Source organism: Oryctolagus cuniculus, chromosome 19 (genome assembly GCF_051225735.1).
Source record: "Oryctolagus cuniculus isolate XC-2025 breed Fujian yellow rabbit chromosome 19, ASM5122573v1, whole genome shotgun sequence".
NCBI classification, from domain to species: Eukaryota; Metazoa; Chordata; class Mammalia; order Lagomorpha; family Leporidae; genus Oryctolagus; species Oryctolagus cuniculus.
Window position 1 is genome coordinate 4600314 of NC_142885.1, and position 15124 is coordinate 4615437.

General features: G+C 65.6%; 1 protein-coding gene across 3 annotated transcripts in view; it reads right to left on the reverse strand.

The window, feature by feature from the left end:
• CARD11 (caspase recruitment domain family member 11) overlaps positions 1 to 15124 on the reverse strand; it is an 89662-nt gene that overhangs the window by 17319 nt on the left and 57219 nt on the right. For all 3 annotated transcript variants that reach the window (XM_070064304.2, XM_070064305.2, XM_089320762.1), the window contains exons 4-12: positions 13643 to 13780; positions 12657 to 12982; positions 9346 to 9525; positions 6639 to 6791; positions 6255 to 6380; positions 4740 to 4937; positions 2839 to 3015; positions 2084 to 2135; positions 511 to 593 (exon numbers count right to left, since the gene is read on the reverse strand). In XM_070064304.2, the coding sequence (XP_069920405.1) occupies positions 511 to 593; positions 2084 to 2135; positions 2839 to 3015; positions 4740 to 4937; positions 6255 to 6380; positions 6639 to 6791; positions 9346 to 9525; positions 12657 to 12982; positions 13643 to 13780 (1433 nt within the window). The remainder of the gene's footprint in view (positions 1 to 510; positions 594 to 2083; positions 2136 to 2838; positions 3016 to 4739; positions 4938 to 6254; positions 6381 to 6638; positions 6792 to 9345; positions 9526 to 12656; positions 12983 to 13642; positions 13781 to 15124) is intronic.

Consider the following 15124-nt stretch of genomic DNA (forward strand, 5'->3'; position numbering starts at 1 on the left):
CCGTGGGTGGGTGGCCTCTGGCTCCTGTGAGGAAGAGCCCTGGTTTTTTTTTTGCCACGTGGAGCTGTCAGCAGGCAGGACTCACTCATTATCAAGGGCCTGGTCCTGGGCCTGCTGTTATGGCCTGGGGTCTGGGACCCTACCCTCTGCCAGGCTACAGCTGAGCAGTGTGGGATGCTGGGTCAGGGGAGGGGTCCTGGGCCTCGGCTCTGCAGTGCACCCATGGCTCCAGCTGCCTGGGCTGAGGGGCTGTGGCAGTTTGCAGCAGCCCCTGGGAGGCCCGTCTCCTCCTCCCACCATGTGTACACACATACACTGTGTTAAACTGGAAGGGGCGGAGAAGAGGTGTGAACGCCCACGAAGCCAGGGAAAGCTATCAGCAAGGCCGAGTGCAGGCGGCAGCCTGGGCGGGAAGTGCTGCTGCTCACAGGCCTGGCTTGGGAGGAGCCCTGTGGGTCCCAGCCCTCGTGGGGCTCGCTGGTGGCCCGGCAGGGGACCACGGCGGCTTACCATCTTGGCGAAGGAGCTGGTGATGGGCAGAGACTGCGAGGAGCTGGGGCTGGCATCGGCGCCGTCCTCCTCGAGCCCCTTGGCTACCCCAGACCCGGCAGGGAGCCAGGGCAGGGCCAGGGAGGGTCCGAGGTTGGAGGGGGAGAGAGAGAAGCAGGGAAAGGAAGTGAGAGCCCCAGGCTGCTGAGCACAGGGCTTCTCTGTCCCGCTGGGTCCCAAACCCCTGCTGACACGCGTGGGGATGAGGGTCCTCTGCCGGGGGCCTCACGCTACCCCCCATCTGCTGCAGGACAGAGCTGAAAGAGGTCCTCTTTGTATTTCCCGTATTCCTCTGCCTGACTGTGGCCTTGGTGGGGGTGTGTGAGTGCACACAGGGCCAGGCCAGGCAGCCCCGTGAGGCTGACCTAGTACCTGTCTGAGAGGACTCACGGGGTCCCCGGCTGACACTCCCCATGCAGCAACGGACAACAGGAAGGACCGGTCCAGGGGAGCAGGAGTTCCCCCAGCATCTTCCCCTGCCACGCCGGGCTGGCCCGCAGGAGACCAGGGCAGACTGGGGGCTGAGTCTGGCAGCTTCTCCCTCTGCACTCCCAACCCTGGGCTGTCTTCAGGCCCTGGGCACAGCCCTCTCAACCCTCAGCTGAAATCCTGCACCTGCCCCCCCCCCCCCCCGTGTGTGCACATGTGTACACACACACACCTGTGTGCACCTCGCAGGGACAACCAAGTGGCCCTAGGGCTCCGATGCACCCGGCCTCTGCTTTTCGGGACAAACGTCTTGGCTTCCCCAGAGGCCCAGGCCCTCGGCTCTCTCACGATAAAGAAAGGCAAGATGTGGCCACGAGGGGCCTCTGGGCCTCAAGGGAACAGCTGTGGACTGCTCACTCTCCGGCCCTACCCACGCCACCTGGAGGAAGGCGTCCAGGTTTCTGGCCCCAGCCCGCAGGCCTGCCCTGCCCCTGCCCACCACTGTCTCCTGCCCAGTGCTCCCCTGCTCCGTGCGCCAGGACGGCCAAGCTGCTCCAGCGTAACACGGCCCCCTGTGCAGTCCTCCCAGGCCGGCGTCCACGTGCCCTGATGCTCCCTGTTCCAGGTCCAGTGTCAACACATTCTCCTCCTGTCTCCCCCAGGCCCAGTGTCAACACATTCTCCTCCTATCTCCCGAGAGTCCCTCCCTTGGCCCTGCCTCAGTGCGTGGGCTCTGGGGGTGTCTTCCCACATCTGGAAGAATCCCGAGGAGAGAGAGGACAGTGTCTGGGAGGATGAGGGGCTTAGGATGAATGGGCTTGGGCCCATGGCCATGTGGCCCAAAAAAGCCCTAGGATGAGGGTCAAGGTGCTCTCCGGCTGATGAGCTGTGAGGCAAAGGGCACGTTCCAGCGGCAGAGACCCATGGGCAGGGGCGGGGCGGGGGGTGGGGAGCCACAGAGGTGACGTCCCTATCTGGACGCCGAGGCCTGGCCCAGGTTTCCCGTGCAGCGTGGTGGTTGCTGCGGTGGGTAGGGAAAGCAGACGGGCTGCGAGAGGCAGAGTGACATACGACACAGGCGAGAGGGGGCCGGGCTCTGGCTCACCTTGAAAATCTGATGTGCGCTTCACGCTGATGGGGGATTTGGCTCTCTGCAGCTGAAAGAGGGGCGAGAACCCGACAGAGGACACAGTCAGATGAGGCCCGCGATGCCTCACAGAGCTGAACATGAGCCCAGCAGGCCCTCGTCCTGTGGCCGCCTGGGCTGGCACATACACATGGCTGTGCCAGCGCCCCTGGCAAGACGAGACACAGCAGCCCCCGGGCCTGCATCAGGCAGCTGTGGGGCACACAAGCCACGGCGGCGGAGCTGTAGGGGCTGAGCGGGGCTGCGTGTGCCGCAGGGGCTGAGTGGGGCTGTGTGTGCCACAGGGGGTTCGGGAAGGCAGGCTCTGAGGTGACAGCCTCTCCCCGGGAGGTGGGGGGCAGAGGCAGAGGCCTGGCAGGCCCTGATGAGACAGCCTCATGCATTCCCCTCCCTCACGTGTTCACCACCTGTGGCCTGCTCAAGACACGGAGCCACGCGACAGGCAGAGGATGGCGCCCGACAGGCGTGTGACAGTGGCACAACTGGCACTGTGTGACCAAGCGAGGAAACATGAATCTGGAAGTGGTGCTAATCTCCTCCTGGCCTCAGCTGTGACTGTATTTACTGGACAGGGGCATCAGGGTCTCAAGTGTGCGAAGAGGGGCGGCTGGGAGGGTTTCTGCGTGCAGGGCTGCCTTCTGCTGAGTGGCGCCTGGCCCCACGGCCACGGCCACGGCCACGGGGGCTGCAGTGCCGCCCTGTGCACCGGGTACCTGGATGCCCTTCAGGTTCATCCTGCGCCGGGGCGGGTGGTAGGGCAGGAAGTACTTGCTGTCTTCGGGCGACTCCTCCGAGGTGGAGGAGTCGTCAGCCTCTTGGCCGTTGGTCCTGGGGCCAGCGTCCCCAAAGTTCTGGGAGATGATGGTGGCTGGCAGGTTCCTGGGCAGACTCTGGGGAGAGAGACATGGGCGCTGGTGACGGAGCTGGATGAGTAAGCAGCAGCCGCCAGGTCGGCCCCAGGGGCTCGTGGGACCCCTGACTCCCGCCACACACACCTCACTCCAGCTCTGCAGTGCCTTCCCTGTAGGCCTCCTGTCCCACCCCGTTCCGAGCCGGGCCCGGTGACAATACCCAGGGGCTCCCCTTCCTGTAGATGCACCACCCGTGCAGGCCCAACCGCTAGTGCCGTGCCCGAGGCAGAAACACAGGAAGCACTGCAGCGCGACTGAACAGGGACCAGGCGCTGCGCCAGGGCAGGAGCAGGCGCCGTGGGAGCCCCGCACGTTCCCTTCCAGCCCAGGGCAGCAGCAAAGGTCTCCAGCCTGCACCACACCCCAGCTGCCCGTCGTGGCAGCCGCCAGCCTGCTGCGGAAGACCCCCAGGCAGTGCCGGGCCCTCTTGCCCTCCTCATCGGGGGCCACTGCCTGAGTGCGGTGCACAGATCGAGCCGACGCTAATGGGGTCTGCCCCGTGCCTGGCGTCATGCGGGCAGTAGGGAACCGAGCTCATGTGTGATCACGGACCACGGAACATCCTAGGGGATGGGAAGAGCCTATGGCACAGGCTCGGGTTTCTACTACGGAGACCAGCGAGGGCCTCCCTGAGAGAGCGTGAAGGGGAGACATGGCCAGGGGAAGTCGGGAGAACATTTGAGGAGGAGAGCCCTCCTGCTGGGAGTGATGGGCCTCCTGCCTGGGCTCCCATGGCTGCCTGCGACTTGGACTGCCAGCCCTGTGTGGCCACCCCACGGCCCCATGTTTGCTGCTTGGGCTCCCAGCCCCGTGTGGCCACACCACGGCCCCATGTTTGCTGCTTGGGCTCCCAGGCCCGTGTGGCCACCCCACGGCCCCGTGTTTGCTGCTTGGGCTCCCGGCCCCGTGTGGCCACAACATGGCGCTGTGTCGGTAACACCACGGCCCCGTGTTTGCTGCTGCTGCTACGTGCTGAGCTGGACCCTCAGCAGGTGCCTTGGCAGCTGGGATGTGAGCAGCGGTCAGAGCCGGGCACCTGCCTCGCAGGACAGGCCCACAGGTCAAGTGTGCACTACACGCATGGATGAGGCACCTGCTGGGCCCACGGATGCCACGACCGCAGCATCGTCTACTGCATGGTCTGGTCCCTGCAAGTTCACCTGTGGGACACTCCATCCCGAACTTGTCATCAATCTCCAGTCTCTGAGGGCGGGGCCTCAGCAGGTGCACAGGGTTAGGGGAGCTCCAGGAGCACGGGGCCCCCAACACGCATCAGCAGTTTTCTCAGAAGAGGAAGAGAGGCCCACACTGGCACTGGCATGCTGGCTCTGACCCGGCGTGGGGGGCCTCCTGCCACGTAGGATACAAGGCCACACCAGACACGAGCACCCTGATACACAGCTTCCCAGCCCCCACAACCGCACCCAACACAGCTCTGGGGTGGTCTGCTGCAGCAGAGAATGGACCAGGACGGCCACCCTGGGGCCCAGCAGCTGCAGTGAGAGAAGGGAAGGGCCCAGCGGGTGGCCGCCCTGGCTGTGGCCGGCCAGCAGCCACGAGGTCAGCAGAAGGCCCTGTGAGGGCGTGGCTGGGGCAGGTCTTGCCCTGTGTCCTCTGACGTCAAAAGGAGCGCTTTCTACTCATCGCCGCGCAGACACGCGGCGGGCTCAGGAGGCGGGCTGCACGGCCCGGCGCGGGCGCACCTGGTCGAGGCTGCCGCTGTCCTTGGAGAGGCGCCGGAGCTTGCTCTCCAGGTTCACGATGCAGGCTTCCCGCCGCACCATCTCGATCCGCATCTCGTCGTTCTTCTCCTCCAGCTCGCGGATCTGCTTCCTGTACTTGTCCTTTTCGATTAAGCACTGCGAGTACTGGGTCTGGGCTTCGTCGCGGGAGTGGAAGGCCTGTCGGGGAGAGGCAGAGCCAGGCCTGCTTGGGGCTCCCCTGACCAAGCCCAAGGCCCAGGGTGCGGGAATGGACAGCCTGTCGGGGAGAGGTGGGGCCAGGCCTGCTTGGGGCTCCCCCAACCAAGCCCAAGGCCCAGGGTGCGGGAATGGACGGCCTGTCGGGGAGAGGCGGGGCCAGGCCTGCTTGGGGCTCCCCCGACCAAGCCCAAGGCCCAGGGTGCGGGAATGGACGGCCTGTCGGGGAGAGGCAGAGCCAGGCCTGCTTGGGGCTCCCCCGACCAAGCCCAACGCCTAGGGTGCGGGAATGGATGGCCTGTCGGGGAGAGGTGGGGCCAGGCCTGCTTGGGGCTCCCCCAACCAAGCCCAAGGCCCAGGGTGCGGGAATGGACGGCCTGTCGGGGAGAGGCAGAGCCAGGCCTGCTTGGGGCTCCCCTGACCAAGCCCAAGGCCCAGGGTGCAGGAATGGACGGCCTGTCGGGGAGAGGCGGGACCAGGCCTGCTTGGGGCTCCCCCGACCAAGCCCAAGGCCCAGGGTGCGGGAATGGACAGCCTGTCGGGGAGAGGCAGGGCCATGCCTGCTTGGGGCTCCCCTGGCCAAGCCCAAGGCCTAGGGTTGGGGAACGGACGGCTTGTCGGGGAGAGGCGGGGCCAAGCCTGCTTGGGCCAAGCCCAAGGCCCAGGGTGCCCCACCGCCTCCCACCCTGCTGTCTGCCTCAGCGGCGCTGTCATGCCTGCCTGCCTGCGTCGGTGCTCCCCCAGGGCAGCCTGGCAGCCGGGGCTCCCTGCCAGCAGCGTGTGAAGGGCTCCGATGGGGGGCAGGCATCAAGACGCTGGGCTGGGACACCCGCAGCCCCTCAAGGAAGCTGCATTCCAGTCCTGGCTTCACTTCCTGTCCTGGCTTCCTGCTAATGCATGTTCCGGGGGGCAGCTCAAGTAAGCAGGCCCCGCCCCAGTGGGGGAGAACTGGGTGGAGCTGCTGGCTCCTGGCTTCAGCCTGGCCCAACCTGGGCTATCGCAGGCATACGGGGAGTGAACCAGCCACAGGGGCTCAGCCTGTCTCTGCCTCGTACACAGAGCCTTGATTCAGTGGGCGGCAGTGCCGCTGTGATCACACTCGTTTTCCACGTGGGCACTGAGGCGGCGAGGGACAGCCCACAGGTGGGCACACGCCCCTGCCTCGTGAGTGCCGGGCTGGGATCTCAACCTGTCTTGCCCACAACCTGGCCTGGCGGGGCTGTGCTCCGCTATGGGAGACGTGGGCTCCCACGGACGCGTGCGTGGCGGCCGCGGGCCCCCGCGTGGCCGTGTGCGTACCTGGTCCCGCTCCCGCTCCACCTCGTCCAGCTGCAGCATGACCGTGCTCATGCGGTGCTTGTACATCTCGCAGTCCTTCCCCAGGGTCGAGCACTTGAGCTCCAGGTCCTCCCTCTCCTCCAGGTACTGCGAGCGACAGGGAGGCCGCAGGGCCGTGCGTCAGGCCGGCTCCTGCCTCCCGAGCCTTCCCGCTGCCGGCTGGCTGCAGCGGCTTACCCCCATGCTGGCACGGCCGGGACGTGGCCGGATGGGGAGGGACCCAGAGCCGAGCCGGCCAGCTGAGGCCTGCTGCGGGCCGACACCTGGAGTAAGAGCCAAGGTGCCGGGACCGGCGGCAGGGTCAGACCTGGTCCCAGGCCCGCAGGTGGGGGTCCGGGCTCCCACCTTGTCCCGCAGCTCCTCCGCCTGCCGGACCTCCTCCTGCAGGTTGTAGATCTTGTTGACGAGCTCCTGCCGGTCCTCCAGGGCCTCCTTCCGGTCGTGCTCCAAGATGTCCAGGATGGCCTTGTCCGAGTCCGGCAGGCTGCGCTTCCCGGCCTGGGCGGGTGCGGAGGAGGGTTTAGGCTGCGGGCGGGGGAGCAAGCTGGACCCGGAAGAGTCAGTGACAGAGACAGGGCTGGGGCCAGCAAAGCGAGGCGAGAAGAGCCAGCTCTCATCGCTAAGCAGCTTATCGCTTAAGAAGTTTATCACCTGCACGAGGCACGAGACTCCGGAGGCGGCCGGGCCCATTGTCTGCTGCAGCTCTTATCAGAGCCCAGAGAGGCAGCGGCTGCGCCTCAGAGCACACACAGGGACGACAAAGGGAAGGCTGATCTGCTTCCAGAAAGAGCCGTTAATCGGCTCGATTAAAGCAGCCTGGCTCGCTGGGAGAGGGCCCCGCGGTCGGGGTGATCGGCAGGAGGCGTGGGAGGCTGCTGCGTGCTCTCCCGCAGAGAAGTGCTCTGGGATCTCGCCCTGTCCCCGCACGCGAGGCTGCGGCGACACAGGCCGGGGCAGTCGGGGTGGGACTGCAGAGGTCGGTGACGGTTCTGCAAGTGCCATCTCGTGTAATGTCACGGCGCTGACAAGCGGGTGGGCTGGTGTACACAGGCAGTCACGCGTTGCCTGGGGCACAGGCTCTGGGACTCACACCAAGCGGGCAGGTGTGTCTGCCCTGCTCTAGCTGATCCCCATTCTCACTCCCGCCTCCGCCCACACACTGTTCTAGGCCCTCACCTGTACACAGGGCCCCAGCCCCACCCTCACCTGTGTGATGGACTATGGCACCTGGATGATGGACGCAGCCCCGCCCTCACCTGGATGATAGATGCGACCCCGCCCTCATCTGGATGATGGACGCGGCCCTGCCCTCACTTGGATGATGGATGTAGCCCCAGCCCCGCCCTCACCTGTGTGACGGACACGGCCCCAGCCCCGCCCTCACCTGGATGATGGATGCGACCCCAGCCCCACCCTCACCTGTGTGACGGACGCGGCCCCGCCCTCACCTGTGTGATGGACTATGGCTCTGCCCTCACCTGGATGATGGACGCAGTCCCAGCCCCGCCCTCACCTGGATGATGGACTGCAGCCCCAGCCCCACCCTCACCTGGATGATGGATGCGGCCCATCCCTCACCTGGATGGACGCAGCCCCAGTCCCGCCCTCACCTGGATGCTGGACCCAGCCCCAGCCCCGCCCTCACCTGGATGATGGACACAGCCCCAGCCCCGCCCTCACCTGGATGATGGACGCAGCCCTAGCCCCGCCCACACCTGGATGCTGGACGCAGCCCCAGCCCCGCCCTCACCTGGATGCTGGACGCAGCCCCGCCCTCACCTGGATGATGGACTGCAGCCCAGCCCCGCCCTCACCTGGATGCTGGACGCGGCCCTAGCCCCGCCCAGACCTGGATGCTGGACGCAGCCCCAGCCCTGCCCTCATCTGGATGATGGACGCAGCCCCAGCCCCGCCCTCACCTGGATGATGGATGCAGCCCTAGCCCCGCCCACACCTGGATGATGGACACAGCCCCAGCCCCGCCCTCACCTGGATGATGGATGCAGCCCTAGCCCCGCCCACACCTGGATGCTGGACGCAGCCCCAGCCCCGCCCTCACCTGGATGCTGGACACAGCCCCGCCCTCACCTGGAAGCTGGACATGGCCCCGCCCTCACCTGGATGATGGACACAGCCCCAGCCCCACCCTCACCTGGATGATGGACACAGCCCCAGCCCCACCCACACCTGAATGCTGGACACAGCCCCAGCCCCGCCCTCACCTGGATGCTGGACACAGCCCCATCCCTGCCCTCACCTGGATAATGGACGCAACCCCATCCCCGCCCTCACCTGGATGATGGATGCAGCCCCAGCCCCACCCTCACCTGGATGACAGACTGCAGCCCCGCCCTCACCTGTGTGATGGACACAGCCCCAGCCCCGCCCTCACCTGGATGACAGACTGCAGCCCCGCCCTCACCTGGATGATGGATATGGCCCCAGCCCCGCCCTCACCTGGATGCTGGACGTGGCCCTGCCCTCACCTGTGTGACGGACGCGGCCCCGGCCCCACCCTCACCTGTGTCATGGACGCGGCCCCGGCCCCGCCCTCACCTGTGTGACGGACGCAGCCCCAGCCCCGCCCTCACCTGTGTCATGGACGCGGCCCCGCCCTCGCCTGGATGATGGATATGGCCCCAGCCCCGCCCTCACCTGGATGATGGATATGGCCCCAGCCCCACCCTCACCTGGATGACAGACTGCAGCCCCGCCCTCACCTGGATGATGGATATGGCCCCAGCCCCGCCCTCACCTGGATGCTGGACGTGGCCCCGCCCTCACCTGTGTGACAGACGCGGCCCCGGCCCCGCCCTCACCTGTGTCATGGACGCGGCCCCGGCCCCGCCCTCACCTGGATGCTGGAAGTGGCCCCGCCCTCACCTGGATGATGGATATGGCCCCAGCCCCGCCCTCACCTGGATGCTAGACGTGGCCCCGCCCTCACCTGGATGATGGATACGGCCCCGGCCCCGACCTCATCTGGATGCTGGACGCAGCCCCAGCCCCGCCCTCAGCTGTGTGACAGACATGGCCCCAGCCCCGCCCTCACCTGGATGATGGACTGCAGCTCCTGGATCTTGGTCTTCAGCATCTCATTCTCCCGCTCCAGCTCCAGCACCTGCTCCTTCTTGGGCCGACTCTCGATGTCATTCTTGAGCTTCAGCGACTGGTTTCTCTCCAGTTTGCATTCCTCCTCCATCTTGTTCAGCCGGTGCTTCAGCTGATCGATCTGAAACCCCCAAGCGCGTGGGAGGGCGATGAGGTGGGCAGCGCTGCCCGGGTCCTGCCAGGTGCCCAGCACTGCACGTGTGGTGTGGCTGTGGGGGGCTCCCGGAGACCCTCTCCAGGAAAACAAACCGCACTTCACTCCGACACAGCTCTCGACCATAACTCAGGACGGCTCTGAAGGGCTACCCGTCTCAGAACCTCCTCCCAGTAACCTGTGGGGTGGACAGGCTGTGGGACACTGCTGTGACGCCTCTCGGAGCCCTGAGGAACCCTGGGGCCATCAGAAGAAGAGGAGGCTGGGAGCCGGGGTCCGGGCAGCCTCCCCGCTGCTCCCTGTGCTGGTCTCCTGGGTTCCGCACGAGATTTTATCTGAGCAAACAGCATTGCCACAAAAGACAAACAAGACCAGAGAACAGCTTGCGACCCACTGGGCTCTAAGTTTGCGGGCTCTCTGAAATTAGCGCCCAGAGGAGCGGCTTCCTGGGGCACGGAACCTGTCCCCCCCAGTTAGCATCAGGCCCTGGGAGCTGTGGGAGACCTGCTGGCCTCCTGTAACTGAGCCCGGCTGCTGCTCCACGCCGACTGGCCTTCGTCAAACTCCCCACCCACGGAGACAGGGCTCAAGGGCTGCACGCCGGGGGGCACCAAGGGAGTGGAGTTATTTCTGAAATCGAGGCTCGTGGAGGGAACGGCCCTAACCACTTTGGCAAGAGGGTGGTGGCGTCAGAAAGGGAAGGCCTGCTGCTGCACCACCGTGGCATGGGCCAGTGATGACAAGGGCATGCTGGGAAGCAGCCCGAGCTGAGAATCTAGGGGCTTGGGCGCCGGCGCCATGGTGCAGGTCCATCCTCCCCTGCAGAGTCGGCATCCCCTATGGGCACCCGTTCGAGTCCCGGCTGCTCCACTTCCCATCCAGCTCCCTGCTATGGCCTGGGAAAGCAGAAGATGGTCCAAGTGCTGGGACCTCCGTACCCAAGTGGGAGGCCCGGGAGAAGCTCCTGGCTTCAGATCTACACAGCTCCACCCACTGCGGCCTTTGGGAAGTGAACCAGCAGAGGTGCACTCCCTCTCACTGTCTGTAACTCTCTCAAATAAATAAATATTAACAGAAGAAGAAGAAGAAACGGGCTGAGCTGGGCAGGTCACCATGAGTCTTTCTGCAGCCGAGGAGGAGGCGTAAGCCGGGGGCCTGGCATCCCCGCACAGGTTAACTGCCCCCAGACCGGGCAAGACCAATGGACACCACTTGTCCTGGCTCCTGCAAAGCCAAGTGCTCAGCGTCTTTGAGCGTCAGCCCAGTGTTTCCTGCCACAAGTGGGCAGGCAGGGAGGCTGGCACTGCAGGGGGCTTACCAAAGGCGTCCGGAGCAGGGACGCAGAGGCCGGGGCCTGGTGTGGTAAGATCAGCACCCCACTTGCAAGTCAGAGACTAGAGGCAATGCCAGACTGGTGCTAAAGCTAAAAACCAGAATCCGACTCAAACCTGTGGGACCTAACAGCTCATGCTATTCTTACGAGTTAATTCCTGAATTGATTTCGCAGAGAGAGCGAGTGAGAGGAATCCCATCTACTGGGTCACTCCTTAAATGGCTGCAATGGCTGGGAACATGGAACTCAATCCAGGTCTCTGTGTGTGGTGGGCACTAGCGACGTGAGCTGACGCCTGCAGCCTCCCACCGTGGAGGTGGGACTCAGATCCGGCATTGATATGGGAGGGGGGTTTCCCCACTCAACACCACCCGTCCACTGTGCCAGGGCCTCCATCTAACGGCCTGCGTACCGATCTGGCTGCTCCACTAAATTTTCAGCGACTTATTTATCTCTGTCCCCTCACAGTGTTTAGCACAGCGCCAAACACGTGGCAGGCGCTCAATAAATATTCCCAGAGTCTATTTTCCACCCAGCAGCCAGAGTGAGCCTTCCAAGACATCAATCAGCTGTCACCGCCGGCCCTCAAGCCTGCTGTGGCTGGAGTCAGCGCAGGAGTGCCTGTCGCGGCCACCCCGCCCACTGTGCCCACCGTGTGCCCCGCGTCCACCACGGTCACCCCACATGCACTGTGGCCTCCGTGCCCACCGTGCCCCACGCCCACCCCACCCTGCGGCCACCGCGCCCACCCCGCACCCACTGTGGCCTCGGCGCCCACCACGGGCTCTGCGCCCACAGTGCCCCACGCCCACCCCACCCTGCGGCTACCGCGCCCACTCCGCGCCCCGCACTGTCCACCCCCGTATCCACTGTGGTCACCACGCCCACCCCACACCCACTGCGGCCTCTGCGCCCACCGTGGTCACAGCGCCCACCCCGCGCCCCGCACTGCCCACCCCACACTGCGGCCACCGTGCCCACCCCACACCCACCGTGGTCACAGCGCCCACCCCACACCCACTGCAGCCTCTGCGCCCACCGCGATCACAGCGCCCACCCCGCGCCCACTGTGGCCTCCACGCCCACCCCGCGCCCTGCACTGCCCACCCCGTATTCACTGCGGCCACCGTGCCCACCCCGCACCCACTGCGGCCTCTGCGCCCACCGTGGTCACAGCGCCCACCCCGCGCCCTGCACTGCCCACCCCGCCCTTCCTCCCGGCACCCCTTCCTTCCACCGCGCCCCGCCCTTCCTCCCCGCACCCCTCGTCTCCCGGGCGGCCCTCAGCCAGGGGCTGCGTTCCGGCCACGTGGACTTGAGGGCAGCCCGCATCCTTGGCAGGGAGCCCGCGGCCCCGGGAAGACACACGGTCCTCCGGCTCTCGTTCTGGGGGCCGGCTTCCGCGCGGTGTCCCCGACCGGGTGGTGGCCGCTCACGGGCACGCCGCCGGGACGGGCACCACGCTGAGCTGCGAGCCTCCCACGGGGCTGTGCCCGCAGGACTCAGCTTTCTTCGTTTCCTCAACTTTCCTGACAGTCAGGGCCCGGCACCCTGCGTCTCCCACTTCCCCTCGCGCCCACCGTGGGCACGGCCTCAACTTCTCGTTTGCACATGCTCAGAGCAAGCCCAGCGGCTCTGGGTGCGCATGTGCGGACATGCGCAGCGCGAGGCCAGCGGGCGGCTGAGCTCTGCACATGCGCAGTGCATCTTGTGGGTGGAGCAGGCGGTTGCGCACATGCGCGCTGCGGCTCCCCGGCGCCCTCACCTCGAGCTGCAGGTCTCGGCTGCGCATCACCGCCATGTTCTTCTCCTCGCTGAGCTGCGCGTAGCGCATGGCCAGGTTGTAGTTGTCGTCCTTGACCTTGACCAGCTCGTCGTTGTAGCCGTCGCGCTCCTCCTTCATCTTGTAGTAGCGCTCCTGGAAGGTGAGCAGCTCCACGCGCGTCAGCGTCAGCTGCTTCTTCTCGTCCTCCAGCTGCCGCGACTTGGCCAGCAGCTCGCAGCGCTGCAGGTCCTTGGCCTTCATCTGCTGCTGCAGCTTGATCACCTCGTTCATCAGGAAGTGCGTGAGGCCCTCGTGGCCCTCCTCCACTGCGGGCGGGGGCGCCGGTCAGCCCAGCAGGGCACCCTGGGCACCGGGGACGCGGCGCGGGGCCGAAGCAGCCTGGGCCCGGAAGGCAGCGAGAGGCGACAGACCGCACGCACGCAGCGGGAGACAGCGGCGGGGCGAAGGCAGGCCCGCGGGACGGGGCAAGGGGCGGGACCAGGCCACGCTGGCCGAGCACAGAGGCTGGCCCAGTGCGTGGGATCCTCGTGGCGCCTGGGGAGCCACCGCAGGGTTTGCGACAGGGAAGGAAGGAGAAACAGTTGCGGCAGATCTGGAGTGGATGTGGGGAGGCGCTGGGGCCGTGGGGTCTGGCCTGGAGAGAAGATTCCAGAACGTGCAGGAAGGCAGATGAAGACAAGGTGCCCGTGGGCGGTGGCTCCTGGACACCGGCAAGACACAGGCCAGGCGAGGACAAGGGGCAGACGGTGCCCTGCGGGGTCCCACCCCACCGCCGCTAGCGGGGAAGCTGCACGGGCACTCACGGCTCTGCCCTGCTGTCACCCACTCCCTGTAGCGGGCAAAACCCAGCGAGGGCTAGGCAGCCCGCAGTCCTCCACGGCACACTCCCGGCTTTAGACGCCCCTCTGCTGGGGACACACACCCCTCCCGCGAGAGGCCGGCGCTCCCCCGGCCAAGCCACTCACCCACGATGGTGGAGAACCTCCGGGTGGGCTCCTTCCCGGTCACCAGCTTGTACAGCTCTGGGTAGTAGAACTCCAGGCTCTCCAGGAAGACTACGTAGCCCCTTTGCCCCTTGGTGTGGAGGATGTCCAGCAGCCGGCCTGGGGGCAAGGCCAGATCACTGGGTGAGAGGCAGGCAGGCAGGCGTGCCGGCCGCGGCTCCACACCCCGACTCCTAGGCACGTACGCCTCAGCCAGCAGTCTCGTCGCATCCTGTCCCTCCCGAGCCGTGCCCTGGAGTCCAGACAGAGCACAGCACCAGCCCTGGCGGGGACCCGCTGGGTGCTATCGCCTAACCAGGACAAACGGAACCAACACGTCCCAAGAGCTCCCCAGCTGACCGGGCCCAAATCAACCACACAGGGCCAGCCTGCCTGCGATGGATGGAGCTGGAACCCCAGAAGCAGGTTTGGAGCAACACGGCCCTCCAGGGCAGGCGGACACTCGGGAACGCCGCAGGAACCCACACAGCTTCCTGCTCGCTGGGGTCACCGTGTGGTCTGGGAAAAGTCCTCAGCCTGAATACAACGTCAGCGGTTTGTTTCTTTTTGACAAGATTTCATTTATTTATTTATTTGAAAGACAGAGTTAGATCTGCCATCTGCTAGTTCGTTCCCCAAGCCAGGAGCCTGAACTCCATCCGGGTCTCCCACATGGGCAGCAGGGCCCGAGCACTTGGGACCTCTTCCACTGCCTCCGCAGGCGTGCGGCAGGGAGCTGGACTGGACCTTAAACCAGCGCTGAAGCGGGACGCGGGCAACGCAGGCGGCAGCGGAACCCCCGTGCCACGGCAGCCCCAGCTGGAATCTGTAAACTGCGGTTCCAGTGGTGCTCGACACTGCTTGGCCCTTCCTTGCACACTTTGTTCCAGGTGTTTCTTCCCTGGAGGAGAGTCGTGGTACTGGCTCCCTGGGACCGTGTTGAGCAGGGCTCCAGCTCAGTGGGAAGACACGCTGTCACTCAGGGATGATGTGTGCAGTGGATGCCAGGGAAAGCGTCGGTGGATGTGCCACGGGTCCCCAGCCAGGCCGTGGGACAGCGGCTTGCAGACCGTGGAAACTGACCCACAGGGAGAGAAGTACGACTCCCCACACAGAGACAACATGCACATGGGTAGGAGGCTACTTCAGAGGGACCCTGCGAGAAGGAACTGAGAGATGCCGATTCTGGAGCCCACGCTTCCTGAAATCCACCAGTCGTCTTTCCTAACATGCACCCGAGGGCTTTGTGAGGACCCCCCTGCCTTTGTGCATGGATTTTGGATTTTTTTTTTGCACCAAAAGAAACATCTAATTGCATTTCCACAAACTTCCTGAAGTGCCCTCATGCCTGCGTACACACACACACACACACACACACACACACACGGCATTCATCCGACCAAATCAAGTTTGCAGAGCAGCCCAGCACCTTAACAGTGCCATAAAGTGCGCAGCCCGCAGTCT